The 27513-nt window shown below is 50.2% G+C and overlaps 2 protein-coding genes across 8 annotated transcripts in view; one reads left to right on the top strand and one right to left on the bottom strand.

Annotated features, from left to right (window-relative positions):
• The window catches only part of Tbc1d20 (TBC1 domain family member 20), a 23163-nt gene extending 15466 nt beyond the window's left edge, over positions 1 to 7697 (top strand). For both annotated transcript variants that reach the window (XM_008855134.3, XM_029557198.1), the window contains 5 exons: positions 2680 to 2866; positions 3022 to 3123; positions 5208 to 5349; positions 6335 to 6522; positions 6722 to 7697. In XM_008855134.3, coding sequence (XP_008853356.1) covers positions 2680 to 2866; positions 3022 to 3123; positions 5208 to 5349; positions 6335 to 6522; positions 6722 to 6977 — 875 coding nt within the window. In that variant the 3' untranslated portion in view covers positions 6978 to 7697. The remainder of the gene's footprint in view (positions 1 to 2679; positions 2867 to 3021; positions 3124 to 5207; positions 5350 to 6334; positions 6523 to 6721) is intronic.
• Positions 7698 to 11411: 3714 nt separating this feature from the next.
• Rbck1 (RANBP2-type and C3HC4-type zinc finger containing 1) lies at positions 11412 to 25863 on the bottom strand. 6 transcript variants are annotated; one of them, XM_029557202.1, is made up of 14 exons: positions 25738 to 25863; positions 25254 to 25345; positions 24187 to 24331; positions 22209 to 22302; positions 21843 to 22031; positions 21542 to 21740; positions 19894 to 20009; positions 19645 to 19818; positions 18567 to 18727; positions 18080 to 18191; positions 14328 to 14507; positions 13814 to 13912; positions 13437 to 13580; positions 11412 to 12051 (listed from the first exon to the last, which is right to left on the bottom strand). In XM_029557202.1, the coding sequence occupies exons 2-14, from the start codon at positions 25273 to 25275 to the stop codon at positions 11971 to 11973; spliced, it is 1716 nt and encodes a 571-aa protein (XP_029413062.1). In that variant the 5' UTR covers positions 25276 to 25345; positions 25738 to 25863; the 3' UTR covers positions 11412 to 11970. The 6 variants fall into 6 exon arrangements, with proteins under 6 accessions (XP_029413062.1, XP_029413061.1, XP_029413060.1 ...); XM_029557201.1 differs by lacking the exon at positions 25738 to 25863 and adding an exon at positions 25559 to 25727 and having other exon boundaries at positions 24187 to 24328; XM_029557200.1 differs by lacking the exon at positions 25738 to 25863 and adding an exon at positions 25559 to 25726.
• Positions 25864 to 27513: the final 1650 nt, after the last annotated feature.

The raw sequence follows: 27513 nt of genomic DNA on the forward strand, positions 1-27513 counted from the left end.
TCCTTGCTGTCCAGCGCTCTGCTGATCCAGCTTTCTGGGACCCAATCTCCGGGACCCAGTCTCTGACCTGATCTCCAACTATTAAGAGAAGACTAGCATATTTATATACCATGGGGGTAGTGGTAAAAGCTTTTAGATACTTTGTGAGATATTCTATTTACATGTGGAAGTGGGTTTCTGCTAGACTATTGTCTACCTGTAAAAATCACACACAGGAAGGCATGGTATGCATAGAGCCAAAGGCCATGTTTATGTCAAGGCATCTGTGGCGGCCACTTCAAAGGGAGAGACAGGAAAGATGCCAGAAAGCACCTTGCTATGAAAAGGAGCCCGCGGCACATTCCCCGAGCTGCATGAGCTGTCCGGTGTGAAGGGGCTTCGACTTTTGCATAACAGAGGTCTCCCAACAGACATGTGTGTCACAGGCCTTCTGCCCTACATGGATTGTTGCTCCCTAGAGAGGCTTGTGAGGCTCCCACTCAGCTAGTAGCCAGCCAGCTTGGTTGTGATATGTCATAGTGCCCTTGGCCCAGTCCCATTTTCCTGTCCTGCTGGTCTGGTTCAGGTGACATAGGGCAGGGGCCTCCCTCTTCTCTCTCTGCATTCTCTATCCCTGTTCTGTTTCTGTCCCCACAGTCTGTGATGATTACTCTGCATACAGGATGGGACGTTCCTTGGCGTACCTTGGCATTTGAACCGTTTCCATTCACATTCTTCTGGGCTTGGCTGACCACCTAAACCAGAAATTCAAATAGGATGTAGATTTCACTTGCATTGCTTTCATTATTTTCCCTAGCCCTTGCTCTTGATGTGCTTTGTTTCCTTTGTTTTTATCTTTACACCATTCTGCTTTGGGGAAGGTGGACTAAATGTGGGCAAAGGGTGAGCTTTGCTCTTCCCTCCAACCTTTGCTCTTCATTTTAACTGGAGCAAGGATTATGAAAGCTTTCCTGCCGCCACCAACTTCAGTTTCTTTGGTGCTGTGGTTTTAAACCCCCTTAATAGAGCCTTAAGGTTCAAGTTCACCTCCAGGTCTAGAAGTGCCTTGGAGATGCAGAATTTGAACTCATCAGGCTTCTGGCCTTTGGGCTTCATGATCTTGGCTGAGCATGGCCTTCAGATTTTTGAGCATTGGCTTAGGAAGAACAGGTTTGTTATTCTTCACCTAAACTGACGCACCAGAGAGCCCCAGTACCAAGATAAGACTGGCCCTGTGCTTCTAAGAGGTCCTGATCTGGCCCCTGCTCCCAGCTGTGGCTGGAGATCCATCCAGACCAGGCTTTCTTAGACTCTTGGTTTTGGCTTAGAGGTGAATGCAACGTTTTTAATTTCATATCATTTCTTATATAATTTCATTCCAGGAACTTGTGAAATTCTTTGCTGCTGATCTCTTCACATGCTCACACTCCACCACCTTTTTAAAAATTATTTTTATGTGTATGGGTGTATTGTCTGCATGTAGGTTGGTACACCCGTGTTGTGCAGTGCCCTCGGAGGTCAGAAGAGGGTGTTTGATCCCCTAGAACTGGAGTTATGGATGGTTGTTAGCTGCTATGTGAGTACTGAGAATTGAACCCAGTCCTCTGCCAGAACAGCCAGTGCTGTTAACTGCTGAGCCATCTCTCCAGCCCTAGACTCCACCACCTTTTTAACTGCCTGCTCCACACAGTTTTCTTTCTGAGCTGTTGAAGAGTAAATAGCATCACAGTCCCCTTTTATCCAAAATATCTGAAGAATTGTTCTTTTTTCACCATTTATCCTAGTCATTTCTTTTTAAAAAATATTTTTATTTTATGTGTATGAGTATTGCCTACATGTATGTAAGTGCACCTGTGTCATGCATTGCCCGCAGAGGTCAGAAAAGGGTGTTGGGTCCCTGGAACTGGAGCTACAGATGGTTGTTAGCTGCCATGTGTGAGCTGGGAACTGAACCCAGGTCCTCTGAAGAGCGCCAGTGCTCTTAACTTCTCTCCCACTCCATTAGTTATTTCTTTTTTATCAGAAAAGGAAATACAAATTCATGATTTTCCCACTCAAGTCATCTTTTGAGCCGCTTTTAGTTTTCTTCGTTTGTTTGTTCTTAAAGATAAGGTCTTTTTGTTTGTTTTGTTTTGTTTTTTGAGACAGAGTCTCTCTGTAGCCTCTGGCCTGGAACCTACTCTGAAGACCAGGCTGGCCTTGAAGAGATCCTCCTGCCTCTGCCTTCTGAGTGTTGGATTAAAGATATGTACCACAATGCCCAACCTTTGAACGTCCTTTAATCTGAATAGTTTCTAGTGTATGAGGTAGGCCACTTAGTCTGCTACTTTCTCCTAACTTCAGTTTGTCTGGTATTTGCTCCTGAGGCTCAGGGTCACACACGGTGATGCTGGTGACAGGTGCTCCACCGAAGGTAGAGCTCATGGCAGTGTGGCATCTTGGAGACATGTGCTATTTCCCATGGTTGATCACACTAACTGTAATGATTGGGTTAGAAGGTATTGCCAGGTGCCCCCACTCTGTGGCTTTATCTGTGCCAGGCAGTGGCATCAGCAGTGTGTATTTTGTAAGGTGCTGCCAACTCATTGGAAATTCATTTTCTGTCATTGGCTGCTTTCTCTGGAAATCCATTGCTGGACTCCTTCCTAGTCTCCTGTCCCTAGATTGCTTGCCCATTCAGATGCATCTCTTCTTCCCCAGGCATGCCAGATGAGCAGCGAGAAGGACTCCAGGAAGAACTCATCGACATCATCCTCCTCATCTTAGAGCGCAACCCACAGCTCCACTACTACCAGGGCTACCATGACATCGTGGTCACCTTCCTGCTGGTGGTGGGAGAGAAGCTGGCAACATCCCTGGTAGAAAAATTATCTACCCACCATCTCAGGTAACTGTGCATCTGGTCTTATGACAGGGTGGGTATCACTTCTCTAGCCTCTCAGAATAGCCAGATATTTGAATAATTTGTGCCCACTCCACCCACCAGCCCTGAACTAAATGTCTGACCTAAATAAGGGCATTGACTGGATTGTCTTCCTGTAGGGATTTCATGGATCCCACAATGGACAACACCAAGCACATCCTAAATTACCTGATGCCCATTATTGACCAAGTAAACCCAGACCTCCATGATTTCATGCAGAGGTGAGTAGGTCTCCTTGCTGTGTCTGTGTGTATACATATGTACAGCCCTGCACCTTGCTCTCTTGGCTTTTGTTTCTTCCCCAATCTAGCTCAGTTTCTTCATCATGATGATGGTGAGTAGTCAGGCTTCTTTTCATTACTGATCTGAACCGTTTAGTCTTGTCCACAGTCAAGAGAACTTTTGGGGTACTATGCTCTTACGGGATATAGGGATAACAGCTCATGGCTTCAGCTTACATCTGGTGGGTAAAGGTAGATAAGGTTGGTATGCCAATATAGACTTCAAAGTTCTTACCCCAGCAGTGATTAAGAGGAGATGTGGTGCCACATGACTGTGATTGTAGCACTTCGGAGCTAGAAGTAGGAGGATCAAGGGTTCAAGGTCAGGAACTAGATGGCACAGCACTTAAGAGCACTTGTTGCTCTTGGAGAAGACTAGAGTTTGGTTTTCAGCACCCATGTCAGGTGACACAACCACCTGTAACTCTAGTTGACACAACCACCTGTAACTCTAGTTCAGGCAATCCAACTCCCTCTTTTAGCTTCCGTAGACACCACATGTGTATGTACTAGCATGCAGACACACATACATATGCACATAAGATTAAATACTTAAAAACAACAAAGAGGCCGGGTGTGGTGGTCCCAGCACCCAGTTCAAGGCCAGCCTGTCTACATAGTGAATTACAGGTCAGGTGGGGCTACAGGGAGACCCTGTCTCAAAAAGACCAAAAAAAAGTTCAAGGCCAGCCTTAACTACATAGTGAGTTTGAGGCCACCCTGGGCTACATGAGAACCTGTCTCCAAAAAAATCCAGAAGATTAAGAGGAACAGCAAATGAAGCCATCTTGGGGTGATTTTATTTTTCAAATACTAAGGAAGATTTTTTTTTTTTTTTTTGCAGATTTTTTTTGCGATAGATTTAGATAGAAAACTGGCTCTGATTTTCTTTTGGTTTGTTTTGGTTTGTTTTAGTTTTGTGGTGCTGGGGGTTAACCTGTGCCTCGCATACTAGGCAAGCACTATACCACTAAGCTAGCCCCAATAATAGCTGTTTTGTTTTGTCTTTTGAAACAGGGTCTCTCTATGTAACCTTAGCTGGCCTGGAACTCACAGAGATCTGCCTGCCTCTACCACCTCTGCTGGGATTAAAGGTGTGCGCCACCACACCCAGCTATTAGTTACTGGGGTTTTTGTTTTTAACATTATTTTATTTTATTTTATTTTATTTTATTTATTTTATTTTATTTTATTTTATTTTTTTTATTTTTATTTTTTTTTATTTTATTTTGGTCTTTTTGAGACAGGGTCTCCCTGTAGCCCCAGCTGTCCTGGAACTCACTATGTAGACCAGGCTAGCCTTGAACTCCCAGAGATCCACCTGCCTCTGAGTGCTGGGATTAAAGGCGTGTGCTACTACGCCCGGCCACATTTTATTATTTTTATGTGTATGAATGTATTACTTGCATGTGTGTAAGTACACCTGTGTCACTTAAGTGCCTGTGGAGGTCAGAAGAGGGCGTTGAATCCCCTGGAACTGGAGTTAATGACTGTTGTAAGCCACCATGTGGCTGCTGAGAATTGAACCTTGGTCCTCTGCAAGAGCAGCCAACGTTCTTAATCACCAAGCCCTCTCTATTCCCACAGTTATGTTTTTCAAGCCTGCAAACATATGCCTGTGCCCTCAAAAAGAGTAAGACTGCTTTAGAAGGAAAACCACAGTCCAGTTCTCTGTAAACAGCCACTCCTTGTTCTGTATTTGACTTTGAGCATTAGAGAGTAACCAGGCAGATGGGACTTCAGATGTTTTTGACACGCACTGTTTATTTTTTTCTGTACCGAGGATTTAACTCAGGGTGTTACCTATGCTAGGTTAACACTCTACCAAGGAGCGACATCCCTAGGCCTCATGGGAGCTTTTAAAGAGTTTGTATCTTATAAAATGATGTTAAGTTCTTAGATGGCAGAATTTTCCAAACATTTCCAAAATGTTTCTTTCTTACCAGTCTTGGAGACAAAGATGGCCAAGACGGGGAGGGCTGAGCTGGCAGGGCACCTAACATTTGGATTTTCTTTGCTCCTAGTGCTGAGGTGGGGACCATCTTTGCCCTCAGCTGGCTCATCACCTGGTTTGGGCATGTTCTCTCAGACTTCAGGCATGTTGTGCGGTTATATGACTTCTTCCTGGCCTGCCACCCACTCATGCCCATTTACTTTGCAGCTGTGGTAGGTATACACTGGGGGCCAGTGACCAGGTTTGCTCTTACCATTCCAGCTTGATCAGTGTCCCTGAAGGGAACCTGGTAATTACGGAAATGTGAAGACGACAGTAATTCCTAGGTTGCCATTCCCATTCTCCAGTCTGGGCAGCATTAGAAAATGCTGGATTAAGCAGCTTTCCTTACTGTGAGACCTCTGATTCTTCAAAGCACTAGAGTCTTGGTGCTTCCCAGAACTAATTAGCTCGTAGATATTATGGGCACAGACTTCAGGAAGGAAGGGACCTGGTGTTAGGCTAGAGAGTCGGGTGGCTTGTGGGAGCTTATGGGGCTGGTTCCCAGGAGGGCCGAGTAGTGTGGAGAGTAACCTCCAGGAGCTGTGGAGTTGTGTACTGCTCTCAGGAGGAGGTCAGAAGAGAGCAAGTTGGCTCTTCTGCCTTTCTTAAGCCCCTAAGAATCTCCTATAACCCTTCTCTCCTTTTCTTCTTGCTAAAAGAATCTCATTTCTGGGCTGGAGAGATGGCTCAGCAGTTAAGAGCACTGACTGCTTTTGCAGAGGACCTGGGTTCAATTCCCAGCACCCATATGGCGGCTACGAACTGTCCTTAACTCCAGTTCCAGGGGAATCCAAAGACCTCTTCTGACCTCCACAGCATTGCACGACATGGGTGCACTTACATACATGCAGGCAATACACTCATACACATAAAATAAAAATAAATATTTTCTTTAAAAAATCTCATTTCTTTCAAGACTTAGGGAGACACTTGAGCAGACAGATTCTCCTGAGGGGACTTACTGGAATTAGTCTTTCATGTGGGTGGAGTGATTCTAGCAGGAGGGCTGCCCTCTGGGACCAGCACAGAGGACACGGGCCTTGCTGCTGCTTGAGTGGGTAGTTGAGTGCTGTCTGTTACTAAGATTCCTCTGTGGAGAAAGAAAGGTGAATGGCCAGGTCCCTGTGGTCTCTGATTCCAGTCCTCTCTCTGCAGATCGTGCTATACCGAGAGCAGGAAGTGCTCGATTGTGACTGTGACATGGCCTCGGTCCACCACCTACTGTCCCAGATCCCTCAGGACCTGCCCTATGAGATGCTCATCAGCAGAGCCGGAGACCTCTTCGTTCAGTTCCCCCCTTCCGAACTGGCCCGGGAAGCAGCCGCCCAGCAGCAGGCTGAGAGGTAAGGGAGGCCAGCCGGTGGGGGAGGCTGAGGCACTGGTGGGGCTGGGATAGCTGTAAGCAAGCAGAAGGGAGGGAAGACCTGTGTCTGGTGGGTACAGGCTGGGGATGTTTGCAGAGATCTTTGCTCTGAGGCACATTCTGCTCTTTAGACTTCATAAGTCTTTGTCCAGAACACTCACTTCTGCCCCCTCCCACAGAACGGCAGCCTCTACCTTTAAAGACTTTGAGCTGGCATCGGCCCAGCAGAGGCCGGATATGGTGTTGCGGCAGCGGTTTCGTGGACTCCTGCGGCCTGAGGCCAGAACAAAAGATGTCCTGACCAAACCAAGGACCAACCGCTTTGTGAAACTGGCAGTCATGGGGCTGACGGTGGCACTTGGAGCAGCGGCACTAGCGGTGGTGAAGAGTGCCCTGGAGTGGGCCCCTAAGTTCCAGCTGCAGCTATTTCCCTAGTTCAGCCTGAGGAGCCACCTCCTCACCCAGTGCACCAAGCTCTCCCCTTTTCGAGGAAGGTGCAAGAGGGTGGAATTGCTGTGATTAAAGGGTTTCTGTCCAGGGTGTTCTGTCCCTGCCAACTTTGCCTGCCTGTCTCTTGGCCTTGAAGGCTAGTGGCAGAGCTGCCCGACACTGAGCCTAGTGGACCTGAGTGTGCTGTCACCTCCCTTCCTGTTGGAGGAAGTGGCTCTAGAGCTCCCAGCTACCCCGCTGCCCAGTTGAAAGCTGAGCCTGGGATGCCCTCCTCACAGCAACATGATCTGTGTATTTGACAAAGCCGGCAGGTGCTTGAAAGCCAGTGGAGCCAGATGGGCCCTTCCTAAGAGCAGTTCTATTAGCTGGTCAGGATCAGCACAACAGACAGAAACTGGGTTCTAGTTAAATCCTATTTCCAGCCTAGAAATCATGTGGGTATTCCCATCTAGGTCAAAGGAATATTAATCACTTGAGGTTTTGCCTTTTTTCCATTCTTTGTCTTCTCCAACCCACATTATCCATACAGACATTTTAATACTATTTTTATGGTTATATAATCTAACATGTAAGGCACTATCACTTTAAAAATTTATTTTATTGGCAGGCGTGGTGGCGCATGCCTTTAATCCCAGCACTTGGCAGGCAGAGGCAGGTGGTTCTCTGTGAGTTCGAGGCCAGCCTGGTCTACATAGCGAGTTGCAGGTCAGCTGGGGCTACAGGGAGACCCTGTCTCAAAAAGACCAAAAAAAAAATTATTTATGTGTGTGCGTGTGTGCCCACAGAGGCCAGAGGGAAGCTTTGGATCCCTTGGAGCTGGAATTACAGGTATTTGTGAGCTGCTGGATGTGACTGATAGGATCTAAACTCTGGTCCTCTTAACTTCTGAGCCGTCTTCTAGCCCCCTCTCACTTTCAAAGTAATAGAAAAAAGAAGGTTCTTCTCAGAGTGATGAGCTTCTACTGGACTGAAGTTTCCCTTTTTTTCTTTTTCCTTTTTTGGAGGGGGAGGTACTGGGAATGAACTCAGGACCTTTCACATACTAGGTAAGTACTCTGCCACTGAGCAGCTCCAGCCCTTTTTTGATACTTTTTGAGACAGGGTCTCCCTAAGTTACCTAGTCTGGCCTTGAACTTTGGATCCTCCTCCCTCGTTGCCTGGGCCTGAGGTCTGCTCAGCACCTCACTTTGGCCAGAGCAGCTGTTGTGAACACAGCCACCTCTGGTCTTGCTTTCTGTTTTCCTCTAATCCCCCTCTATGGCATGTCCTTGCATTGATCTCAGTTGCTGCTGGTCTTGGGTTGGGAATGGCCCTGGAAACTTGACAGCACCCAGACAAGGCTTGGCAAGAGCCCCACACCACCAGCCCCACCCACTCCTGGGTACCTCTAGGACCCTCTGGGCCTCAGAAGGGGATCACTTGGTCTTCCCAGGACAGCTCTTACAAGTGAAGCCAGGTTTGGTTTCTATTAACTCTGGCTTAAAAAGTGCCTTTAGCTGCTTTAAAGAGTCCAAGCATATAGTGTAAAGCAGCTACATGCGTTTATTTTCCTGATCTTTCCTGGGCACCGTTTTTCCAAACAGCAAACATACCAGAAGCACTCTACCGTACTATGTCTAGACCCCACATACCCCTCTGTGCCCACTGTGTGCAACAGGCTTTCATTCAGCACACCAGGCAGCCTCGTAGAGCACACAGGAGGTGTCTAGGCCGAGTTACACTAAGCACTTTAACCAAAACAAGCTCAGAGTGGTAGGTTGTTACCCATTAGGAGCCCTGCCCAGGTGAGTAGATGAGTTCAGGACAAAGAGGAACTTTCCAGGTTCCGGAGTGACAAGGTGGCAAGTACTCCCAGTCTACCACAGTGAGGTTGTCCTCGTCCATGCCTCCAGCCTCAAGCTCTCCATCCTGCTTAAAGATCTACAGGGAGTGATGGCTAGGAGAGGTGGGTGGGCCCAGGGTCCAAGCCACAACTCTGGGTCCCAGGAAGCATGCTGTAAACTGAGGAGAGTGGTCTGTTCACACCAGGACTCCCTGGTATTGGGAAGAAAGTGTCAATTTTCCTTCAGGTTCTTATTCTGTAAAGAATATGTATAAATATTTTGTACAAAGTCCTGTATGAAATAAACATGTGGTTCCTAATCTTTGTCTTTGTCCCAGCTGTTTGCCTAGAAACAGACCTGGCTATAGAGGCCTGGCCTTTGTGCTTGCTGTCTCCCACACTGGGCCCACCTCAGGCTTGTGGGCCTTGGCTTTGCCAGCAGACAGTGGTCCTGTAGCCCTGTTTCACCTATAAGTATAAACAATTTTCAGATAAAAGTTCTAGCTCCAGCAGCCCCAGAAGGTTGGGGTTGGCCACTGCCCTGGCTTGATACCCAGGAATGGTGAGAAGTAGAGAAAGGCAGTTCAGTTAACACTAAGAGAAATGGGGTTCAGTAACCTCAAGTCATCCTCAAGGTACTAACAGGAGGACTTGGGGTCGGGGCAAGAGTTCACAGTGAAGTAGTTCTAGTGTGATCTGGTTGGTCATGCTCAGGTCCAGCGTAGGCCAAAAAAAGCCCCTTTCACTATCACTTCCAAAGCTGTGTTGCCTTCCTCCAAGGTGATTGCTTCTCCAGGGCATAGCCTCCCTGTCAGGCACAGTTGACCTCTGGGGAGGGGTAAGAAGTCAGTGCTTTTTAGCAAAGGTGGGTTTTTTTTTTTTTTGGTCTTTTTGAGACAGGGTCTCCCTGTAGCCCCAACTGTCCTGGAATTATGTAGACCAGGCTGGCCTCTAACTCACGGAGATCCACCTGCCTCTGCCTCCTGAGTGCTGGGATTAAAGGCAAATGCCACCACACCTGGCGCAAAGGTGGCTTTTTTATTTAACTTTTGTGTGTGAGTGTTTTGCCTGCATGTAATTAATGAAGTGCACCAAGTTTGTACAATGCCCATGTAGGTCAAGAGGGCACTGGATCCTGTGGAACTAGAATTACAGATGGTGATTAGCTGCCGTGTGGGTGCTGGGAATTGAACCCTAGTCCTAACCACTGAGTTGCAAAGGTGTTTTAAATAGCCTGTTATATAGAAAATGTGGCCTTCACACTGAAGCAACTGTGGGTACCATCATTGCTAGGTGACAGGTGCAGAACACAATTGGGATGCTCTGGGCTGTTTCATATTGTAGGCCTTCACCTCTGAAGGCCAGCACTTGGATCTGGAACCTATCCCAGCCTGATGTGGAAGCAACACCTCTGCCCACATCACCCACTTTCTGTCTACTAAGGAGCTACTGAGAGCTGCCTCACCCAGGCTTCTAGCCTCTTTACATCCCCACTCCCAGGTAGGAGCACAGCAGCTAAGTCTCTGCCACCAGCCTGTCATGACCTTTGGTGTGGCAGCTGTGAGCCAGACAGGGCTGTAGGGACAGGGCCTGCATGTAGCAGGCCACAGAAGACTGGCAGATTTTATTGGCAGTCTCAGACGATGGCTGAGCACAAGGACTAGTGGGATTTGGGTGACTGGATAATGGAAGAAAGGGCATGTGGGAATCTTGATCTGGCCAGGTACAGTGGCTCACACCTAAATCCCAACGTTTTGGAGGCCAAAGCAAGAAAACTAGTGAGGTCAAGGCTAACCTGGACTATTGTCAACCCTGTCTCTAAAAACAAATGACAAACCTTGGTTCTTTGTTCAGGTTCCTGACACAGGGTCTGTAAAACCCTTGGTCTTTTCCTAGTGGAAAAGACGGTGTCATCTGAATTTTTACCTTTTGATTCCACTTGAGGCTATAGGTCCATGCAGGTGTAGGCTCCAGGGACTGGAGCAAGCCTGCCCTGAAAAGCCACATGCTCAGCATTGGGAGCTAGGAGAAAAGCCTTGGCCACCAGCAGTGATTTGCTGACTATAAGGATTGCATCCTGGGAAGACCATGTGTTGGGCATCGAGTGGGTCAATGAGTGGAGGGAAATCACCCACAACAGACATCCACAGCCAAGCTTCACTCACTCCTCTCCAGCCAACAGATATCTCGCCTGAGCTTTAAAGGCAGGATAGACTACCTCCCTGTCCAGCAGCTACATGTGTTCCTGAATTCACTGTTCCCCACCGTCAGATGCCCACTGAGAGCAAAAAAGGGAGCAGGCAAGACTTCAAGCCTCTAGCTGCTGCTTCTGGCTCTCTCCCCAACACCTCTGACTACAGACCCCTCTCTGCAAACCACTAGAGTCTGGGCTAATACTAGCCTATCAGCATCCTTGCCCTAGGAGCTGGACACACGGGTGCCTAGTCTGTGCCGGGTCCCAGAGCTAAGCCAGCCTTATCCTACTACCAAGGACTGACAGATGGCCTCCTGATACTGTTCTCAGCACTCCAGAGTTCACCATCCCAACTGTGTGGCGCCACAGCCCAGGAAATTCCTTCTCAAACACAGCACACTTCTCTTACTGGAAAACCACTTTAATTCACTTAATCAGCAGAAGGATATTCATGTTTTCACACATGCCAGTCTACCCAAGGCCCTGGACAAGTTCACAGTAAGCCTAAGAGGTGCCAGGCCTCCAGCAGCAACAGCAGCAAAACTCCCAGAGTGCCAGCAGGGAAAGGATGGAGTCCTTGGGGCTTGGGGCAAAAGGTGAGGAAGGGAGAATGGCATATCACTTGGAGGCTTAGAGGCTTTACCCAGCCAGGCTGCAGGCCAGGGCTGTGTAATTAAGGCTGTGTAGCAGGGGTGGGAGCTGCCCACAGTGATTAGGTCTAGCCAGCAACCCCAGAGAAGAGACAAAGGCGCTAGGACAGACATAATGACATCAGCTACTTCAACTGGGGCTCCTGCAACACATGTAGCCAACAAGCTGTCAGCGCAGCTTGAGGTCTTTGCCTTGGCCAAGCCTAAAGGTATCTTGGTGGCCAAAACCAGAGTTAAAGCCCCTGTCCTCATCCAACCCATCAGCTGCCACAGATGTGGGGCTGAGCCAGTGTGAGGACCTCCATCTCAGGCTCAGTGGCAGTTCTGACAACTGGGATGACAAGGAATCCCATTGACCCGGCAGCGGCAGCCCCCACTGGTGTCCCCAGGGCCCTAGAGGATGAAGAGAAGAGGTTGTCAGGGTGGTGAGGCCAGGCTGTCCCCAAGTCATGCCATCAGCCCAAAGCAGAGCCCACCTGAAGCAACAGAGCAGCTTCCCCAAAGGCCTTCCTGCAAAAAGAAGCCTCCTGGCCTCAACAACCTCAAATAGGCAGCAAGGAAGTACCCTCAACTGTCCCCACCATGCCCTTAAATTCAAGGTTTCCAAGGCCAAGTCAGAGCAGGGAAGGGGCTACGGTTCTTGTGTTCTGGATGGATCAGCATGTGGGCAGAGGGAAGGAGTTGCAGGTGCAAGCTCCCTCTGCCTCCAAGATCACCTGTACTGAGGCCGGCCCTGACTCCAGCAATACACCTAGTAACAGTGGTAGGACATACATTCAGAATGTGACACGCATGTGCTCAACACTTCTCTCCAACTTCTGACAAGTTGGTCATAGGCCCTGACACTGTCCCTATTTCAGAGGAAGAACTGAGGCTAAGAGGTGGCCAGTATGCACTACAGCCAGGGACTGGCAGTCTAACTCCAGGCTAACCCTTCCTCATTCTTGCTTAGGAAGGATGGCAGGCAAGCCCTGCTGCAGAGGCCTGGTTAGACGCTGAGCAGGCCGTCTGCCCTCAGCCTCCTTGGCACATATGCAGCCACAGGAAGGAGGCAAGAGACTGGCACAAAGAGCTCTTGAACACTATGGACATGGAGATTTGGGCCACACACCATTTCTCATCTTTTGATGTGTTTGAAATCCTTTTTAAGATATAAAATAAGGCCAGGCATGGTGGCACATGCCTTTAATCCCAGTACTTGAGAGGCAGACGCAGGCAGATCTTTGTGAGTTCGAGGCCAGCCTGGTCTACATAGTGAGTTCCAAGACAGCTGGGGCTACAAGGAGACCCTGTCTCAAAAAAAAGATGTAAAATAACTCATCCCTCAAGCCTGGCATGGTAGCACATAGGGAGCAGAGGCAAGAGGATTGCCACAAACCCCAGGCCAGCCTGGGCTACAATGAGACTGTCTCAGAAACAGAACAAAAACCAACAACCAAAAAAACTACAGGCAAGATGGATCAGCAGGTAAACACACTTCCCATGCAGGCCTGGTGACTCAAGTTCAAGTCCCAGAACGCACATAAAGGTAGATGGAGAGAACCAACTCCAGAAAGCTGTCCTCTGATCTCCACATGCATAACATAGCGTGCACATGCCTGTACTCACATACACAAGATGCACACATGCACATGGGTGCACAGTAATGAATTAAAAAAAAAAAAAAGCCACCTTCCCCCTCAAGTCATACTCAGTAGATTGGACTTGATCCATACTGTTTTCTGGTCCTACTCCAGACCCCACACCACCTGCAGCTCTCCCACGTCCTGGGGACTCACCCCAGGGCCCCAGCGTGGACCCTTGGTGACCCAGCAGATCTCAGTGTGGCAGACAGTGCAGCGGATCCAGTCGCAGCCATCCTTCTTCTGCACCACAATCCGGCACTGTGGGCAGTGCATAGCCTCGCCTTGCTGCAGCATCACCTGCAAAGGGTAGATGCTGGGGCCTCTGCAGCACACTCCCCAAGCCATGTGGGTTAGCTGCCACTTTGTCCCTAAGGTGTCCTTGCACCCAGACCCTCTTTCTGTACCTGACCCCCTTAGCCAAAGACCCACCTTCCAGTGGGTGTGTACCAGGAGTGAGACTGGGCCTTTGGGGTCATGTGAACCCAGTCCTTCCTAAGAAACCCCCAGACCTTCACTAAGACCCTGCTTACTCTCAGCATCTCTGTGGTCTGCCGGGCAGCCACATCATTCTGAGCCCGCAGGGCCAGGTCATCCTGATATTCCTTGCAGTTCATGCGCTCATGGATGGCCTGTGGAGTGAAAGGCTCTGGGTGAGATGGTTCCCTTGGGGCTTAAGCTGGGAGGGGTGGAGCAGACCTACCAGTAGCACTGACCACTTGAGAATCGGTGACAGCCCTCACTTTATACAGCTTACACCCATTTTACCAGCAGCACTGACCACTTGAGAATCAGTGACAGCCCTCACTTTATACAGCTTACACCCATTTTACAAAGGCACAGGGCAGGGAGGTGGAGCCAGGACCATCAGTAGGATCCTAGTATAAATACTTGTTTCAGGTGCTGATAGGCATGCTAAGTCTTAAGGCAGCTCCACCTCAGACCCAGGCTGCAGCCCTTGCTCCACCCAGCTCTGTCTTTACAGTCCAGCATCACAGCAAGGCCCAGCTGAATGAGGACAACTAGGCCACATGGGCCCTACCCCACCTTGCAGAGCAGGCAGTTGACTCGGGAGCACACGGGACAGGCGAACTCATTGACGTCATCCTCAAAGAAGCACCAGCCCCTGCAGTCAGGGGTCTTGCAATGGTAGCTGAAAGTGCTGCGGTTCTCTGCAATGGACATGCTCAGGTCCAGGAAGCGCTGATAGTCCTCAGGGGGCAGGAGCTGCACACATGGTCTTGTTGCTGGGGCTTAGAATCCCCTGAAGATGCCCTCCATCCACCAAATAACCTAGTCTCTCAACTCTAACCCAGTCCCAAACCCTTTTTTTTTTTTTTTGGTCTTTTTGAGACACGGTCTCCCTGTAGCCCCAGCTGGCCTGGAACTCACTATGTAGACCAAGCTTGTCGTGAACTCATAGGGATCCACCTGCCTTTGCCTCCTGAGTGCTGGGATTAAAGCTTTTATTGGCTTTTTTTGAGATAGGGTTTCATGTATCAGAGGCTGGCCGTGAAACCTTGATCCTCCTGTCACCACCTGCTAAGGGCGGGACTACACATTTGGCTCAAGCTCTTCTTCACACAGCCCTTCCAACACTGAAAACCTCTACTCAGTGCACACCCAGCATCCCAGCATCCTAGCACCCAAGGCTGACGCAGGATGGAGAGATCCAGGCCAGCCAGGGCTACATAATGAGATCCTAGTTGCAAACAAAAACAAACATCCACTCTGGCTAGACAAAGCTCTGACAGTGGATAGACATGGCCCAGCAAGAGTACTGCATTTTTTTTTTTTTTTTTTTTTTTTTTTTTGAGACAGGGTCTCACTATGTAGCCTTGGCTGGCCTGACTGAATGACTCAGAACTATGCCCAAGGAATTCATCATGGACAGAGAAAATCCTATAAAGAAAACTGGACAAAATTAATGGGCAATGATGGAAGAACAAACAGGTTAAATTCATATCCTGGAACAGGGCACAGTGGCACATGCCTGTAATTCCAGCACTTGGGAAGCTAAGGCAGGAAGATTACTGTGAGTTGAAGGCTAGCCTGCACTATATAGCAAGACCCTGTCTCTAAAACAAACAAGGGACTGGAGAGATGGCTCGGCAGTTAAAGAGCACTGGCTGCTCTTCCAGAGGACATAGGTTCAGTTCCCAGCACCCAAATGGTGGCTAAAAACCATCCATAACTCCAGTTCCAAGGGACCCAATGCCCTCCTCTAGCCTCCAAGGGCACTGTACATACATGGTGCACTTACATATATATATATATGCAGGCAAAATATTCATACGTATTAAATATAAATAAATAGGGGGCTGGAGAGATGGCTCAGTGGTTAAGAGCTCTGGCTGCTTTCCTAAAGGACCGAGGTTCAAATCCCAGCACCCACATGGAGGCTAACAACCATCCATAACTCCAGGTCCAGAGGAACCCTCTTCTGACCTCCAAAGGCATTGCACAACACAGGTGCACTTACATATATATATCTATGCAGGCAACATATTGATACGCATTAAATATAAATAAATAGGGGGCTGGAGAGATGGCTCAGTGGTTAAGAGCTCTGGCTGCTTTCCTAAAGGACCGAGGTTCAAATCCCAGCACCCACATGGAGGCTAACAACCATCCATAACTCCAGTTCCAGAGGAACCCTCTTCTGACCTCCAAAGGCATTGCACAACACAGGTGCACTTACATATATGCACGTAATACACACATAAAATAAAAATAAATTTTAAAAACACATACATTAAAAAAAAATCGGTGTTTTGGTATACTGTACTCTGAAAACAAGGTGGCAATGTGTGCATCATCCCAAACCAGTCTATGTGCCCATATAACCCCTACAAGTCTCTCACATAAGAGCCTCCCCTCCACCCCACCCAACCTGTGTTGAATAAAATTCAACTGGAGGCTGCTGGGGCCAGTTGAGTTATGAGTCATTTCTGACTTCTCCCTGATGCTCTGCCAGTTAGGTATATTTCCTGTTGCTGCTACTGTAATAAAAACCACCTCCACCACCACTCTACCAATCCCTGCCTCCTCTCTCTCTCTCTCTTACTTCCACACTTGACATCTAGGGCTTGGGCTAGGGGCTTCTAGGGACCCTTGGTGGGGGGGGGGTCTTGACAGGGGAAACCTCCAAGGAGTAACTATGGGGCTGGGTGCCAAGACCAGTCAGAGGACTTGGTGTCCCAGACCTCTCCAGGCCATACAGCAGCACATCTCAGCAGGGCCCAGGAGCTGACCCACTCAGAGGCCCCACACACAAGATTAGAACACAGCTGCTCTGACACAGAGAAATCCTCCAAGTTCTGCTCTCTCGGCTCCCTTTCCCCCTCAGCAGAATCCCTTGAGTTCAGGAGAGCTGGTAAAATTTGGGGGGACCAGGAAAAACAGAGTTATAGGAGATAGGAATGATGGGAAGGAAGATCTGGGGTTCCCACCTGGACCCTAGCCACTCTGACCCCACTTTTCTTTTTTCTTTCTTTTAAGCGCTGGTGTCATTATCAGTGGACTCTCCTGTGCTGAGCTATACTCACTAGCCCTTAATTTTTTTTTTAGTTTTTATATGTATCAGTGTTCTGCCTACATGCCTGTAGGTGCACCCATGTCATGCAATACCCAGGGAAGCCAGAAATGGGTGTTGGCTTCTCTGGGACTAGACTTAAGGACAGTTGTAAGCCACCATATGGATGCTGGGAACAAAATCCCAGTCCTCTGCAAAAGCAGCTAGTGCCATCTCTCCAGCCCCCAGCCCTGAATTTTTTAAGCCAGCCTTGCCATGTAGCTCAGTCTGGCCTTAAACTCTCCATTCTGCACAAGCCTCAGCAGTGCTAGAATGACAGGGCAGGCCCCTTGCCCACTCTGCTTCCCATGTGTCAAGCCTATCAGTTACCCTACAGAGGAGGAAATGGAATCCAGGAGGGGAAGGATTTGCTCAAGTCCCAGCAGCCAGGGAGGGAGCCTCACCTCAAATGGCCTTATTTAAGCACAGAATGTCAGCCACTAATCAGGTGGACTCCCATGTGGAATCTGGGCCTAAGCATGTGACTTGCACTGGCTGACGGGATGGCAGCAAGCTAGTCTGCAAAAACTTAGAAAGCACTCCTATGCCATGCCTGGAACCCTGAAACCTGACTAGCCAGTACTGTGTGAGCAGGCCCTGACTAGTCTGCCCATGGAGGGAGACTGAAGTAGACAGCTATCCCAGATGAAGTTAACTCATGTTGAGAACTGACTGAGCAGATGAGCAAGGGTCCAACCCTGACTAAGCAGATGAGTGAGGGTCTAACCCTGGTGCAGAAAAACCCCAGCTCTACTCAGAAGCACTATCTTGCAATTCACAAGCTTAGGTATTTTAAGTCACTAAGTCTAGAGTGAATGGTTACAATGCACAAGGCAATTGACACAGGCTGTCGAATGAGCCACAGGCACCAGCCATAGCAGCAATCTCCAACTTCAGTTCTGGCAGATGACAGAGCAGAGGCTATGTCTGACATGAGGTCACACAGCCAGGCCACAGCCACCAACGCACCCCACCCTCACCAGCTGCAGTCCTTGCTTCATGGGGAAGTTAAAAGTAACTGGTGTTTAACCTACTCCAAACAATCCTGCCCTGCCTGGGCCCGGGGCAGTCCCCATGAGGAGGCTCTTGAGACTTGTCTGCTGGGAGCCTAGGGATGGCATATGCTCCTGAGATGTGCCTGCTGCCAGCTCAGAGCCAGCTCCAGTGACTTGGAATTCCCTTCCTTCCCAGGTTATCCCTTCCCTCCATACCCCTCCTGCCTTACCGCCCGGATCTCTCTCTCCAGCAGCTTGCCTGGGCATGAGTAGGTATTGTCAATGAAGGGGCAGGAGACCTCTGCCTCCTGGCTGTTGCGGATGGTGCCCTGCAGGCACTCCCTGCAGGAGGTTGGGGGATATGACAGTTAAACTCATGTCAATCTCCACAGGGATTCTATTCCTCAGTCTATCTCCACAGGTATTTTACCCCTCAGGTGGCAGGATTCTAGGTTTCTTCCTTCTCCCTCTCAACAACTCATCACCAAGGCCCCACTTCCTTCCATGCAGCCCCCTGCTGCTCCAGACACAACTGCCCAAGTAACTGCAGTGACCTCCTCCCTCAGCGCCACCTCCACCTGGTGAAGAGCTCACTCGGCAGCACTGCAGCAATCTGCTCAACAGAGAGCAGAGCCCACCCCAGGGTTCTGTAAGGGCACAAGACTCCACCCTTTTACTGAAGCTTTGGTAAACACTGCTGGGGGAATGGGGCCACACCTGCAGAAGGTGTGCAGACACTCCCGCAGCACCACGGCCTCTCCAGGAGCCAGCACCGAGTAGCACACAGGGCACTCGGCCGGCTCAGTGTTCAGCACCAGGCTCCTCTGCTCCAGCTGGACATGCTGCAGGTAGTTTCCCTCCTGCTGCTGCTGCTTCCGCTGGGCACACGAGTGGGGCGGGGCCACCAGGCTGGTCAGGGTCTCAGTGGGTCAGGTAGGAAGTGGGACAAGGCCAGGGGAGGATGGGGCAACAGGGTGGTGGCGGGCAGGAGCTCCCAGATTGGGAATCTGGAAGGGTAAGCAGGAGCCCAAGGGGCCAAGGTGGGCAGGGTGGGGCTGCAGCAGTTAGAGCTAGGTGAGGGGACAATGGTGGCAGGGAAAGAAGAGTTCAGGGCACGGGAGGGCATCACAGGACGCACAGTCTGAGCAAGTAGGGCAGTGGCATGGCAGTAGTGTAAGGAGGGACAAAGCAGGAGGCAGAGCAAGGCTGAAGAAGGGCCTGGCTAACTGGGATCATGGTCAAGACAGGGCACACCTGCAGAGGTCAAAGGGCATGCAGGTGGGGTAGGGGCAGGCTGGGTGGGGGCACTCAGTGGTATCTAGAATTAGTACTTGTGGTGGGAACTGATTACTCTGGAGATGGAGAGAACAGTCACTCTTCAGGAACAGTAAGATACAGGGTCACAGGAAGCAACCCATGTGGGCGGGGGGGGAAGAAGGTGGGTTGCAAGGAGCCAGGGTGAGATTTTGGCTCAAGTGTAGTCACAATCACAGTCACAGTTAGGGTGTTGGAGTCACTGCCAGGGACACTTGTGTACATGGGGGTGGGGGCATCAAAGTGACGAGATAGAGAGAGTGAAGAACTTGGCTGTGCACCTCACCCAGGGAGTAAGTCTCAGCCACAGGTTGGCCTCAAAGAGAGAGGCAGCTCTTAGTCAAGTGCAAGGTTACAGCTTAGCAGTGTGATCACAAGAGCGGCAGTGGCCAGGGCACAGCAGTGTGCAGGTGGCTCCCTTTCTGGCCTAGGCCTCCCCCGTCCAGACTGCAGGTATCTGTCCCTGGACGTGCGCGCCCACCTGCTGGTACTGGCGCAGCGCCTCCTCCTCACTGGCCAGGCGTGCTCGCTCTTCCTCGTCTGGTTGGTATGAGGCAGGTACCTGGTAGGTCTCTGGCCTTGCACGACAGCACATCTCACACCCAGGCCGTGTAGGTTTGTTGATGAAGGTACACCCAGGGCACTGCCAGCCCACCTGGAGGCAGATGTGCTGAGTGGGGCTGGGCAGGGCAGGCAGGGCAGTGGGTATGCATGATGCAAGGTAGCTTACCAGTGGCGGCTCTGGCACTGCATCTGGCTGCCCTGGATCCTGGGGGGCCCTGGGCTTGGGAAGGACAGGCTCCAAGGGGCCCCGTGGCTGTAGTGTGAGGTCCTTGAAGCCCAAATCTGTGGGGGGTTGGGGGTGTGGATTCATGATGCCCACATGTCCACATGCTGAGTCAGGCAGGCACATCCCATCTTGTGTTGTCTCCCCACTCTGCAGGTTTCCAGCCTTACCCTGGCTACTCGGAGGGCATGGCTTTATCCACCCGTAACTGGACCTTTGTGACCACTCTCCCCTTTGAGGGATGGGCTGCCAAACACTGGCTGACTCCACTGTGCTAAAACAGCCAAGAGATGGGCCTGGCCTTCTCTAGTCAGTCAAGAGAGCCAGGGACCTGAGGACCTCAGGGCTGGGAAGGGCTGAGCTGTGGCAGCTCAGTGCCATGTCATTTGCCACCAAGGACAATGGTAAGCCCTCTGGTCCAGGAAAACTGACTGCACTGTCAATGATGAGCTGGTGAGAAGACTCAGCAGGTAAAGGTGATTGCCAACCTGAGTTCAATCCCTGGACCAACATAGTAGAAGGAGAGAACTTACTCATATAAGTTGTCTTCTGACCACACCATCAGGTATTGCATGTGCATGCCCACACATATGCACACAAAATAAATAAATGTAACTTAAAAAAAGGACTAAGCAGCCGGATGTGGTGGCACACACCTTTAATCCCAGCACTTGGGAGACAGAGGCAGGTGGATCTCTGTGAGTTCAAGGCCAGCCTGTACTTAACAAGTTCCAGGCCAGCTGGGGCTATGCTGAATTAATGTTAACTTCCTAAATTGGAGAGTTGTGCAGGTAATACAAGAAAAAGGCCTTTCTTTTTAAGGAACCACATACGGAAGTGCTTAAGGGAGAGGGAGAGCCTATTCCTGATTACTTTTGAAATGACTCATAGATAATTCTGCATAAAGAGATAAAACAAATGTTGGAGAGATGGCTCAGTGGTTAAGAGCACTGGCTGCTCTTGCAGAGGACCTGGGTTCAATTCCTAGCACCCACATGGTGGCTAACAACCGTCTGTAACTCCAGTTCCAGGGGATCCAATGCCCTCTTCTGACCATTGCACAACATAGGTACACTTACATGCAGGCAGTACACTCATACACATAAAATAAAAAATAAATTTTTTTTTTTTGGTCTTTTTGAGACAGGGTCTCCCTGTAGCCCCAGATGTCCTGGAACTCACTACGTAGACCAGGCTGGCCTTGAACTCAGAGATCTGCCTGTCTCTGCCTCCCAAGTGCTGGGATTAAAGGCGTGCACCACCACGCCTGGCTCAAAAATAAATATTTTTTAAAAAAGAGAAACCAAAGTAGTCAAATGCTACTATGTGAAGGAGCCACATGAGAACTATGGAAAATCCATATGCAATTCATTGTACAATTCTGCAGCTTTCTACAGGTCTGAAATACTGCAAAAGTGAAAAAGCTAATGCTAAATCCTAGTTATAGTAACATCATACCCAATATACAAACACAGAAAACTAAGAAACAGAGACAGCAATGAACTTGCCTAAGAAACGCACCCTCCCTCGTCCAATGCTCTTTCCCTGGACAGAGCCTCCCACTGTGGCCCTGACAGAAAGGGGGCTTCACCTTCCAGCATCCGCAGCTGCCGCTGCCGCTGCAGCTCCTGAGGGTTGAGCAAGGTGTTGCAGGCTGACAGCAGGTAGAGGTAGGCACTGTCTCCATTCCGCCGCACCCCGTGGGAATGCAGGGTCTCCTGATCTCGTGCCAGTCGCTGCCCAAACACCCACTGCTGCAGGCTGGGTGGGAAGCCATAGTCCAGGAATACCTAGGAGGCAGTTGCAGGTTGAATGTCAAATATCCACCCCCACAGTCACACATTTGAACACTTGCTCCCCAGCTGGGGTAGTGTTTTGGGAGACTGAGGAACCTTTGTGGGGGGAGGTCCAGTTGGCACAGGCAGCCATTGGGGGCCGGTCCTGAGGGTTAGAGCCTGGCCTGCTTTTGCCTGAGTTCTCTGCTTCCTGGCCACGTGAAATCTGCAGCTGCAAGCTCCTGTCTCCACAGACCAACTCTCTAGCAGCATGCCTTCCCACCATAATGCACTGGACCCTCTGAACTGTGAACCAAAATAAACCTCAAATTGCTTCTGTGTCATATTTTGCCATAGCAACAGAAAAGCAACCAATACAGGGATGGGGGGGGGGAACCCAACCCAAAAAGAAGAGTGGGAAGGAAGGACAGAGAGGCGATATAAGCGCAAGTGGATCCCACATTCCTCTAGCCCCAAACTCACCATATCCTTAAGGGAGGCCACTGTCATATCAGGGCGTACCATCAGCCAGATGGTGACAGTGTGCATGTGGGCATCCTCCACACTCACACACAGCCTGTGGAGAAGGGAAGAGCGTAGACGTGTTCATGTCTGTACATGCAGGTACCTGCACACACAACCCACTTGCCGGAAGGTCTCCCTGAGTTCCCACCCTGTCTTTCCTGCTCCATCAGAACCACTGCCTAGGCCTCTCACTGCCCTTTGTTTTTTTCAGGTCTTGAACTTTTATCCTCCTGCTTCAGCTTTCCAAGTAGCTGCCACTAAGCCCAGCACACTCCTTTTTTTTTTTTTTTTTTTGGAGTGGGGCACGTCTTTTGTTTTAAGACAGGGTCACATGTATGTCAGGCTGGCCTTGAACTCCTTATGTAGCTGATGATGAGTTTGAACTCCTGATCATCCTGCCTCTGTCTCTCAAGTGTTGGTACTGCAGCCTGTCCTGGGCTCCACTTGCTTGTCTCTTCTCTCCTCAGCCAATCACCAGCAGCAGGTGTTGACCACATGCTATAAATAGTCACAGCACTTAATCATTTAACTTTTTCCATCTGCCCCAGGCAGGACCTGTTGCATCCCTCCTTCTCAGATACAAACACACTGTGGAGGCTCTGCCTCTGGAGCAATCAGTAACTACTATGGCAAGACTTATATCCAAACAGAATCATTCCCTTTTTATTCCCACACTGGGGATTAAATGTAGAGCCTCCTACACCTGAAGCGATTCCTCCACCACAGGCCCACACATCCTTACTCTAGTACTTTAGGCATCAATTTTCTCAAGGATCCTCAAACTTTTTGTTGTTTTTTTTTTTTTTTTTTTGAGACATGGTCTCCCTATAGCCCCAGCTGCCCTAGAACTCAGTAAGTAGACTAGGCTGGCTTCCATCTCAGAGATCCACCTGTCTCTGCCTCCTGAGAGCTGTAATTAAAGATATGTACCACCACACCCAGCTTTTGCTTTGTTGAGACAGGATTTCACTACGCAGCCCAGGCTAGCCTGGTACTTGCCATCCTCCTGCTTGAGTAGCCAGTGCTCTTAACCACTGAGTCAACTCTCCAGCCCCAAGACTGGATTCTTAACCTTCAAATTTTCTTCTCCCAGCAATTGGAAACATAAAAGTATACATGGGGGCTGGAGCAATGGCTCAGTGGTTAAGAACACTGGTTGGTCTTGCAGAAGACCTGGGTTTGAGTCCCAGCACCCACATGGCAGCTAACAACTGTCTGTAACTCCAGTCCCAGGGGATCCGACAGCCTCTTCTGACCTCCGCGGGCATTGCACGACACGGGTGCACTTAACTACATGCAGGCAATACACATGTACACATAAAATAAAAAAAATAAAAATAAAAAAGTATACATGGTAGTGAACACTTTTTCCATAATCAAAGTGTTATGATTCCCAGAGGCTAGACGTGTTTAAAACCAGAAGAGGCAAATTAGGGAGGCCTTAGAACTACAAAGCAAAATCTAAAAGTTATACTGTTGTGAGGTATGGTGGTGCACACCAAAATTCACACTTGGAAGCCAAGGCAGGATTAAGTTGAAGACTAGTCTGGGCCACACAGTGCGTTCTGAATCAACCTGGACTACAAAGTGCAGCACTACCTCAAAAATCAAAAAGTAGGGCTAGCAAGATGGCTTGCTGGGTAAAAGCACTTGCCATGCAAGCCTGGTAATCTGAGTTCCATCTCCAGATAGCACAGTGGATGGAGAGAAGCAAGTCCCAAAAGTGGTCTTCTGATATCCACTCCTATGAGAAACTGAACCCTGCCCTACAGTTCACAGCTGATTAGGTGGTCATTGGGGTTTGAAGCTCAGTCACCTGGCATCAGAACCTGACAGGACCTAGTTTCAGTCCCCAGCACTGCAGGAAAAAAAGCTGACAGCCTGTTCACAGAGGCTCAGTTGGCCTCCAGTCCCCACCAGTGTCAGCTACACTCACCTGATGTCCTGTGTTGGGGAAGCCTCAGGCTTCACCTGCACCTTGAGGGGTACTCGCTGTTCTGCCAGCCAAGTGGCACACTTCATAGCAGCCTGTTCATCCCCTCCGGCCACTGCCCGGGCAAGGCTCAGGGCCATCTCCTCTGCTGAAGATGAGCACAGTGCAAGCAGGTTAACACCGGGTTTATTTGGGGAGGCTGGAGAGGTGCCCCTTGGGGCACACATGCTGCTTCCTGCCTCCTTAGTGAGTTCCTCCACCTGCAGCACACAGCTATTTTTAAAGCCCTTTTCTCTGGGTGGCCTTTTTTCAGTCCCTGCCCCCTGCATCCTGGACTCCTGGGATTCCACTTTTCCTTCATAATCACAGAGTTCCCCATTCACTCATTTATTTATCTCATAAGTATTATCTAACAGTGGTTAAGATGAACAGGGTCCTTCCCCTCAACAGTCCAGTGAGAAAACAGAAATTTAACAAGAGTGTTTAAATCAGACTGTGGTCCATGCTAGCAAGAACTGGGTAAGTAGGCCAGAAAATACTTCTAGGAGGAGGTAAGGGGAAACTGAGGCCTGAATGAGGGGTTGCTGGACACGCAAAGACTCAGTGAGGAGAACTGCTCCAAGAAGGATGAACAGTGAGCAGCAAAAGCTTTGGGAAGGAAAATGGCTGGATCAGAACAGGCAAGGGGTTACGTGCTTGCCTAGCATGCATGGGTTCAGTCCCCAGTGTAAGGGACAGAACAGAAAAACCTAGGGGGTTCCAGTATAGTGAGGGCAAGGTGAATGCGGGTGGTTCGGGACTCTGGCCTTGTCCTAAGAATAGGACAGCAGGGATTCCAACAGACCAGGCCAGTCACACTGCCGATGTTCATTTCCACAGGGCTGCGTGAAAAGGCCAGGGGTAGACGAAAGTAGGATTCCCGCCCCGCCCCACTCGAGTCAAACGCAGGTCCGTCCCCTCACCCACCAGGAGGTCTCCGGGTTCAATGCTCTGTCCACTGAGTCTCCCAACCCTCTCTCTGCACAGACCCGGCCCAGGGCCCACTGCCACCTGCTCCAGTCGGTACCCACCTTTCTTGGTCTTTTCGTCCATTTGACTTGCCTGCGCCCATCCCCTCGGAGAGGGCTGCTGCTGCTTCCGGGAAATGCTATCTCGGGATGACCTGGGGCAGAGCGGGACCAGCAGCGACTCAGCCCGGCCGGCCTCGCGCTCGGCCCAAGCCCGCTGCGTGCTGCGGCGTCCCGGGCAACATTACACCGCCCGGGGCCCAGAGCCGGGGTCAGGCATAGGGAACCGCTCAAGGGCCCCGCGTGGAGCCCTGGAAGGCACAGGAGGCCCCGGGCCCAGGCCCCAGAGGACGACCGAAAATGCGAACCGAGATAGAGAAGCCGGCCCGGACGGGCGTCCCCTGGCATCCGGAACCTCAACCTCGCGACGCCCGCTCCCCGGAAGGCAGCAGGAAGAGAAAGCGAAAGTGGCAGCCCCGGAAGTGCCCGAAAGTGGCGGGCGCGGGCCGGAAAGTCGTCTCCTCATCCGGACCCAGTGCGGGCTCACCGGCTGGAGCCGGGGACCAGTCTGTCCCCGGCGCTCACCGCCGCGGGGTCTCGGCGACCTCGGCGATCACGGCGCTCAGGTCTCGGCCCCGGACAGTCTGCAGGCGAACCAGCGACTTCCGCCAGCGCGTCCAGCGGAGGGGCGGGCCCTGACGGCCCAGTTCCACTGCTCTGCACTGTTCAAGAGCTGCTCACTGAGCAGAGTGCCCTTGAGCTCCGTTTACAGGCGAGGAAACAGAAGCTCTGAATGTTTATAACTTCACCATAGCCACACAGCCGGGGTTGCATTCCGGTGTGGCAGATCTACCGGTAACCTGTAGACTTGTCTCTAGATGTTCATTACTCAGTATTTGCCTGGCAAAGGCTGGGAATCATTTTTCAATTTTCCAGCCCTCCTTTCATTTTTTGCCCACGTTTCATTCCATAGTCTAGTAGATACAATGAGATCACTAGCAAAATAGACAACAGAAACTGTTCTCTTCTACACCTGCCCCCATACCTCATCCTTCCAATCCCTCTCGTGTCCATGCAGCTTCAGAGCATCCAATGTAAATATAAATCAAGGGGCTGCAGAGACAGTGAGTCAGTTAAGTGCTTGCTGTGCAAGCCTGAGGACCTGAGTTCAATCTCTATTGCCCATGAAAAAAACGACATGAGCCAGGCATGGTGGTGTGAAACCCTCCTCCTTGGCCCCCCTGCCCTGGACTCCCGAGACCCCTGCCCCTCTTTAGGAGTAACTGTTCTTTTTTACTTCTGTAAACTGCTTGATTGCTTGGCTGAAAGGACAAACTGTATTAACCCCATTTTGACTAGCTGTTTCAGGCAAGCCTGAACAAGCCCAGGCATGTTGTAATCTCCACCTACCACCCCCACTCCAGGAGGCTATAGTACCACCCCCACTCCAGGAGGCTATAGATCAAGCAAGCCCAGGCATATAGCAGCCTTATAAGGTAGGAACAGAGACTTCTGGCCCCACAGATAACAGTCAGCACATTCCACAGCCCTGAGGGTAGCACCCACCAATAAGAAATTTCCAGGACTACATCCCTTGTAACAATTCAAAAGTGTGTTGGAGTGTGCGGGCTCCTTGGACCAATCAAGATGTGACTCTATTATTCTCCTCCTCCCTTTGTCTAAAATCTATAAAAATCTTTCTCCCCCTGCAATCGGGGCTCTCAGTTCAGCTTGGTGGGCGAATGCTGTAATTCTTCCTTGCTGATTGCTCTGGGAGCCCAAGCTTAAGCCTGAATACAATTTGTTCAAATAAAGACTCTTTGTTCTTGCATGCTCTCTGGACTCCGTGGTGATTCTTGGGGATCCATTCCCTGGGCACAACATTTGGGGGCTCGTCCGGGATCCCCAAGACCACCCCACCACCACCACCACGGGACCCCAGAGTGCTGAGTCTGCCTGATCCAATCGGTGAGTGTCTCTTGTCTTTGTGTCTTTTGTCTTTGCGTGCTTCTGGTCTTTGGGCCCAGTTTGAGATTGCCTGTTGGAGGTCTAGGCGTACACACTGGAAGGTCCCAGGCTGTGAGACTTGGGAAATGTTCCGGACCCACCTGGTGGGGATTGGATCCCCTTGGTAAATTTGGAAGGATGGAGCAGGTCACACCCGCGAGGAGGCGAGAGGCCATTGTCCTACTTTCAGTTTAAGGCGCCAGTTAACCGTGTGTTATTCCTGTGTGCGTTTGTGCTTTCTGTTTTGTGACTCTTACTGTATTGGAAGAAATGGGACAGAGCCAAGTAACCCCTCTCAGCCTTTTCCAGGATCATT

This window comes from Nannospalax galili, unplaced genomic scaffold, assembly GCF_000622305.1.
Source record: "Nannospalax galili isolate Female #2095 unplaced genomic scaffold, S.galili_v1.0 scaffold2568, whole genome shotgun sequence".
NCBI classification, from domain to species: domain Eukaryota; kingdom Metazoa; phylum Chordata; class Mammalia; order Rodentia; family Spalacidae; genus Nannospalax; species Nannospalax galili.